The 7787-nt window shown below is 42.3% G+C and overlaps 1 protein-coding gene across 3 annotated transcripts in view; it reads left to right on the forward strand.

Moving 5' to 3' along the window:
• The window catches only part of KIAA1328 (KIAA1328 ortholog), a 172251-nt gene extending 167743 nt beyond the window's left edge, over positions 1-4508 (forward strand). For all 3 annotated transcript variants that reach the window (XM_051804490.1, XM_051804491.1, XM_051804492.1), the window contains one exon: positions 1191-4508. In XM_051804490.1, the coding sequence (XP_051660450.1) occupies positions 1191-1407 (217 nt within the window). In that variant the 3' untranslated portion in view covers positions 1408-4508. The remainder of the gene's footprint in view (positions 1-1190) is intronic.
• The last annotated feature ends 3279 nt before the right edge of the window (positions 4509-7787 follow it).

Consider the following 7787-nt stretch of genomic DNA (forward strand, 5'->3'; position numbering starts at 1 on the left):
CCATCTGAGTTGACAGACTACCCCAGCTGTATTATTTGCTTAGTCTTTCTATGTTCCTACTGTCATGAAAGGAGAAACAGGAGATTTTCTCAAAGCACGGAACAGCTTGAGGTGTTTTCTCATGCTATGAATTAACTCTTTTGCTTCCAAGAGAAGGACCCTATGGATCCAATCCACAGCACCAGCTTGCAGTTGGGTGCTGTGAATAATGTTCTGTGCCTGATAGTCTTTGAATGTGTGAGTTACTTCAGCGTTGGGAACATCAGGCAGATTAGTGCTAACAACAGGATGGAACAAAGGAGACTTTTGGGTAAAACTCTGGAGTGCTATCTCTTGGATATCACTCTTAGTTATCACTTAGATAGCACCAGAGAACAGCCTCCCTGGGGAAGCACTGGAAATGGTATTGTTTAAGACATTTAAAATTGGACAGGAGGAAATATATTGTAATGATCAATCCTGTGCTGGTATTTAGATCAGGTCTTGTCTCGTGTGAATATTAATAGGAAGTCTCTGTCTGAAGTAACTGCCATTATTCAGTGTGCGTTAGCAGATAACACTGGCTTGCAACCTTCCCCCACATCAGTACTCCCAGTTAAAGGACAGCCTGAGTAATGCTTACACCTTTGCCTTTTCTCTGGGTGTCTTTGTATTACCTTGCTTAGATCCTATTCCTTCAGTGCTTCCACCAGACAGACTCCATATAGTACATAGAGATTTACAGGAAGCACATGCAGTTTGTGGCAATAGTAATAAAGTCTCCTGCTGTTTTCAAATCCCTGGGAAACTAAATCAAGTGTAGAGGTCTATTCAAAAAAAAGGTGCAGTGTGTTGCTTTACCATTACTGGTGTGGGTCTGCCTTTTACCCGCTCTGTGTGTTTGGCTGTCATATCTCTGAGGTCTGTGTTCAGTCTCCAGAGTGCGACTAAGACATTGTACACCTCAAATGGAAAAGCTGATGAAACAGCTTAAAATAACCTGAGCACCCATGGTTTGCTCACCTCTTTTCCACTATCTCTGTGCTGTCATTACTGACAGGAGCCCATACAGCAAAATTTGTTCTGTGCTGGTGGCCCCCATCAGACAAATGCAGGTCTAGTCTGATTTATGGAGGCAGGAAGACTGGATTCAATTCCTACATGGTGCTGTGATCTTAATGGAGCTCTGTTTTCTTGGTGTGACTCTGTAGGTACGAAGCCTGTCTTCTGGACCTGGTTGAAGCGATGAGTCCGATATCTGCCCCGGGACACCTCTGCAGAGAACCTGACGACAGGAACAAAATGCACACGCCTCGTCGTGCGAGCCACAGGCTGTCATCATCATGGCACCAGAGCCCTGGCAGCTCCAGGAGCAGAGCAGAGGAGATGGAGGAGAGCCGGCTCCTCGAGGAGATTTTCTTCATTTGATACAACTCAGTGGTCTACAGCCAATTTTTAAATTATTTGAGTGACAACTGCTTGTTTTCCCTCTTCTAAAACATAGCTAATTATCATCCAGTTTCATTTTGGATTTAGTAATCATGATGCAAGTATATTGTTGGGGAAGGCCAATCCAAAAGCGTTAGCTTTTTTCTCTAAACCTTTCATGTGCCAAGTAATCAATTTAAAATAGAATTTTTTTTAATCTACAACATTTTCTAATAGATTGAAGTCACAGTTTTGCCAGCCTCATATCGGAAGTATATTTCATTATCGATTTTTTGGCTCTAAAGCAGTTTGCAAGAACTGCCTAACATTCAAGAACCAGCATGTTCGAAGTAGATTATTTTCTAATTAAACAAGTCTGTTTAAAACCTGGCATATTATAAAGGTACAAGCACTTTATTACTTTTTCACTGATTTTTATGATCTACTTTTTTCTTCAACATTCTGATATTTAACACACTGAGTTTTTAGGGGATATATCGTCAGCTCAACTCTACAGTGTCTGATAATGTTAATAGATGATGTTACAGGTTGATGTACTAGGCACCCGTTTGAATTATATTTCTCTTTAAATCAGTGCTATTTGACAGAGTTTATGTGCTTGGTAACCTAACCCTGAAATAGCAGAACAGAGTCAGACGTTGTAGAGGTCCAAAACCTATTTGATGTACTTTTCAAGATGAAATACATAGTAGTTGTAGTATAAGAGCAGTCTTAAGACATTTTCACTAACTTGCACTATTTTGATCCTGTATCCAGGCTCCATTGTAAATAAGACAAATCAGTAATTATTTCCACTAGCGGCTCGCGAAGCACATTTTCCTGCCGGCTTTAATTATTCATGCTGTATCTATTTCAGTTTATTTAAATGCACTTCCATCTACTGCATGTACTTGGTTATTTAAAGAAATGTGCCGAATTGGTAAAAATGACTGCAGATTACAGGATTAATGGTCATTTTCTCCACAATGCAGTGTTCATATTTTATTGTAACAGTAGCCACCGGCATGTGTTCCTAGAAATATGAGGCTAAAATACTCATTTTGCACAGTAAAATTGCAGCGAGGGAAAGGTAGAATTGAGCCAGTGCGGGCAAGTTCTAGGCCATTTGCTCCCAAAATCCACTTCGTGGGCCAGTACCACTTTTCAGATGGTCTCTTTAGGCAACCCTGCTTATCTTAATGGCAGGGAGTTGCTGTGCTGATCCTTGGGGTATGGCTGCTGCCTGCCTCCCTCACGCTGGCTCCTGTGCAGTGTTTGGTGTTCTGCAAGGAGCTCACAAGGCTTGGGAGCACAATGAGAGCATTGGTGTACCTGCCCCTGGCAGCACTGTGCTCTCATGGTAACAAAACAAAAGGAGGATGAAGGGGAAGAAGAACCTCAGGTTACTCTGGGCTGCTTCGCTCAGGCCCAGTTCTTAATCACAAATTAGGTGATACCGTTTTTGTGCATCCCAGCTGAATCTTAAAAGCTGCTTGGAGGAGTTTAAAGAAGGGAAGCAGCATTGCTGGACCAGAAAATTACTACTGTGGAAAGCCCCTGTGTGGTCTGTCCTGCTTTTAGTTACGTATTACAGTTCTTTGGAATATGTCCATCTGCTGTTGAGTGTCCCGCTCGTTCTACTCCCTGAGCCTGTGAAGGCACAGGTTTGTGCTAAGAGCCCCAAAGATGTATTCAGTGCCCTGAACCGAGTATAGTGAGTGGGGAAGTAAGTTTTCTCATTCTGCTGGCTGAGTAGTCAGCCAGCCCTTGAAAAGGGCAGGAAAAAGGAGGAGAAAGAAGAGAAAAATGTACAAAGACCAGCAGGAAAACTGGGGATAACCATGAAGAAATGACTGTCACATAAATCTTAAAGTTTGGGGTTTCTTTATGGAGTTTTTTAGTTTTGTTAGTGTTTTTTTTGTTAAGGTTTGGCATTTATAAAGAAACAGTTCTCTGATTTCAGTCCAATTGCTTCTCTTCTCTTTTCCAGTTTGACTGAAACTTTAATTGCCTTTTCTAATAAGTGCTAACTGACCTTTCGAAACAGCAAAAAATATATGTCTATTTCTTGAAAGGTGCCTTTGTGTACCCAGTCGAGAACACTACGTGGGAGCATTCTCTTCTTTGGTTCTTTTGTGGGTGCCAATATTTAACTACTTTAGGATTCCTTATGATCCATTTTGTCCATAAGAATTTGTAGTTCTGAAGGTGATTTTTGACTTGAATCTGTATTTTGGTTGTAGCTCTTTTTTGAAAGGACATTGTCAGGTTTGTGGGCTCTATGCTTAAGGTGCTGTCCATCAGTCAGAGCTACATGGGAGGCATATCTTCATGAAGCAAAGGTTTCTAGAATAAAGATGGTTAAAATGTCTGATGGCTGAAGACCTGTATGCTTTAATTCTCTGTGAGATGTGAACAAAGAAACAAAACCTATTAATTTCATAGACCCTGTGGAAAATCATTTTTTATAATGCTGGCTCTTGCTCTAGTTATCAGCAGTACATTAGGAATAGTGTTTAGCAGTCAGTGCAAGCAAAGATATTTTGCCATGAGGCACTACAAAGTTGAAGTTATTAAAACATTTATAGCCTTAGAAAAAAAAATCAATGATTGTCAAATAGGAAAGGACAAAATCAGTAGTTGGGACTGGGAGGGGAATTGCTTTCCATCTGCTAAAACAGTAGAGGAAATGCAAAAATTAAGCTAGCAAAAGCAATCACTTGACAGTGTCCTTTTAAGTTTAAGCTCCTATATTGGGAGCTGCCAAGTTAGTCCAGCCATGGACTGTTTGTCCAGAGTGTCCCCAGTGAATATTCTCCAGCTACACATCTGGATGTGTTTTACGTGAGGCTTTGTGGAGTGACATGGCTTTTCTAAGGCTCCCACTCAGGCCTTCAATTTTTGTCCTTCCTCAGATGTTTGTACACACATTTGATGTCTGTTTGTTTAGTTACTGCTTTTGTGCACCTTGCACACCATGGACCTGTAGTAATCACACCTTTTTCATGTCTAGCCTCTCCAGTCTTGCTGTTGAATCCCATCCTGGGTACATATTTATATATGTATGTGAGGTCTTAATCTAATAAATTATCTGGGAGTTTCATTTATCCTTCCAGACTTTTATTTGGCTTTTCTTCTTGTTTTTGTCCAGCTCAGACATCAATACTGCAGTTGACAATTTGTTCCACTTCCCACATCATCACATTATGTATGCTGTGAGTCTCCAGTTTGCTAAGATACATGAGGAGCTCATTTTAAGCCTCCTCTTCCTCTCCAGGACACCAGTCTTGCTATGAGAAGAAGCAAGACCTCTTTTGCAGCAAGAAGAAGGGTAGAGGTCTCAAAACACAAAAGAGAAGAGAATGGGAGAGCCAGCACCATGCTTTGGACAAAAAGGTGGAATTAAAGAGTAAGGAAGAAAGAATGAGGTGAAGGCAAGCAAGGATAAAGATGCAAGGCAGAGAACTGTACCAAAGGATGACTAAAGGTGTAGGTGAAGTGGAGGTGAGCCAGAGGGTGGGGCTGTGTTGTTAAACTATAGTAAGCAGATGAAGGAGAATTGTGTGTTTATGTCTTGGAGTGAGAAATGTCTTCAAGCACAGGTTCCCTTAGAGGTTTATGACTCCACACCCCTTTTCTAGATCATGTTCCTGCATTGGGGAACCATTGTCCAAGGGATACTTGGCAAATGAGAGAAAGAAGGAAAAATGACCTTGACCTAACTTAGTTGCTCCCCTTTAGAGCAGCTGGACAAGGAGGCCAGAGCACAAGGAGGGCAATAGTGCAGAACCACTCTATAACCCAGGGCATGGACTGAATTTAATTGCCAGCAAGGTACGGTGACTTAGATGACAGAAGAATATAAGACTGAATGTACCAAGAATCTGAATAAGGGAGAAATAAACAAAACAAAATTTGCAGTGATCCAATGATCTGTGGAGGTTTGGTGTTAAGGAAGAAGAGGAAAGGGCTTAGCTGCACTTCAGAGAAATTGAGCCTGAGATATCGCTTGAAAGTGCCTGTGAGCCTGGGGTTAAACTCTAAAAGTTGCAGCAGAGATTTTCTGAAATACGACCTCCAGGCTGTGTTTGAATTTGCACTATCTGTGGGGGAGAGAGCACAGCCTGGTTGGTTAGAAACCTCCTTTTTCACTGTTACTAAATTTATGAAATTGTGTGCTAATTAGTGTATGATTTATAAATTTACATAACTGCATGCTACATAAGACAACACAGAATATTGAATGAGGTGATTTAAACCAGCAGAAGCAGTGAAGTCAGCTCTGACTGGATGGCTTTCCTCTGGAAAGTGCCTCTTGTGATCCGTATGTGCTCCACTCCCTGCATCACTTGAAGGCTTGTCCACTCAAAATGACAATAAATGTTTTACAGTATTGTGACTCCATGTAGATGAGAGACAACTACCTTAAGCATCTTTGGCATGGCTGTGTAGCAGAGATTTCTTGGTTATCCTTGGTGTTTGGAAGCAGAATTCTGCTAAAAAAAGAGCAAGAACCTGGCCTGGTCAGTTTTGGTGCTTGATGACTCCACAGTTCACAGGGGGTGGTACAGCACCCCAGCTGCAGCACAGGGCTGGGGATGTGGGGGAATTGGCTTTGTTTCCCAGCTCTGGGGGAGCCACTTTGCCTCCCTCTACAGCAGGTTCTCTTGGTGAAGTGTGTTTTACCACCAGATCTCAGAGGGGCTCTGACTTATATTAGGGCCCATAGCAGAACATGCTGGATATATCCACCAACGATTTGTCTGTGAAATGAAAGCTGTAAGAGCAGAAGCATGTAGGCCAGTCACTGCCATGGAACAGAAGCTGAAGCTCTCAGACTTCATGTATTTTGAGGCTTGAAGGGGTCATTTCAGGCTCTGGGAAGCTAAGCTGGAGAAACTCAGATGTCACTGACTGGTGAGGCCCTAACATATGTGAAGTGAGAGATGCGCAGATGGTCCCAGCAGACAAACTAGTCCATGAGCTGCAGTGACAGCCATAACTTCTTAGTTTCCTTAATTTGGGAGTCATCCTGAGTATGTGAAAAATAACTTTTCACTCATGGCACGTCAGGGAGTGTAAGTTCATTCTTTCTGGTCTCCTCTCCGCAGACAAGAGGAGAGTGAAAAGTTGGAAAAAGTTATCTTTCCTGGTTGCTTACTAGCAACTACCTTAAAACCTTGAAGCATGGATTAGATTAAAGCAGTTATCCAAACACAGAGTGTTGAATATCGTGAGCATTAAGGACAGTGTGGGAACTCCTCTCCTCTGCTAGACCTGATAAGGAAGGAAAGGACAAGATGAATTCACAGACACAAAAGCTGGTTCTTTCTCAAGTTAGAGTTGACTGCGAGGAAGTTGCATTGAAATTTTAAAAGCGCCCCGTTAAAATCTTCCAGCATTCAATTATTCTTCCTGCTGTGAAACTGCCTTATTTTGAGGCTGGGGTTATCTACCTTGAATTTACAGCTGCTGGACTTTGTTGTGCCTTTGGAAGCAGGATTGCAAAGTTCCTGTGTTGTCAGACAGTGAGTAACCCAAAGGGAGTGATAAACTCCTGGTCCAGCCTTCTCTTTGCTGAGATGGCATCCTTTACGCCTTGTGTCCTAATGTCTGCTTTCCAGCTCCTGGGTGATTTGGGGTTCCTGTTTCTGAACTTTCTCTATCATTTATGCATCTTGAAGGGTTTACACTAGAGCAGAATGCCCAGTTCCAGCTGCTGTTGATGTGAAATGGTGACAGCGTGGCCTCATTCTGCACAGCATTTCCATTTTGGCACTTTCAGGAGCCTTTTTTGGAGGTGTTGGGCTGGGTACCTGGTCTGGTTGCACTTCAGATCATGGCCCTATTTCTTGAAGCAGAAATTCTGTTAAGTGAAACCAGGAGACCCTGCTAAATTTAGAAGAGTTGAAGACGAAGGAATCATGTGAAGTAGAAATACCAGGCAGAAAGAAAAAGATTGTAGGATTCAATCTGGGATGGAGCATAAACGTGTGGGTGCAGCACCTGTGAACTCAGACACCTTGAAAACAGTCTGACAGACCCATGGTTGATGGGATGGGCGAGACCCAGACAACACAAACTCTCAGAAGGGGACAAGTGAACAAAGCACAAAGCAGTAAAAACAGACAAGAAGACTTTGAGCTGCAGGTGCGGAGGCGATGACATCTCTGAATTGCAGAGTAAATGGCTCCTTGTCAGTGGAGCTGGTGCCCCTCTATTTGAACTAGTGCCTTTCACACAGGGATCTCATTACCAGAGAGTTTACTGGCAGATTGGAGAGATTTCAGTGAGGAGTAATAAAAATGATCAGGGACTGCTAGAATTGACATAATGAGGAAACAAGATGAGAAAAGTCAGATATTTATAGCATGGGTGAG

This window comes from Manacus candei, unplaced genomic scaffold (assembly GCF_025592945.1).
Source record: "Manacus candei isolate 608988 ecotype Guabito, Panama unplaced genomic scaffold, ASM2559294v1 h1tg000061l, whole genome shotgun sequence".
NCBI lineage: Eukaryota > Metazoa > Chordata > Aves > Passeriformes > Pipridae > Manacus > Manacus candei.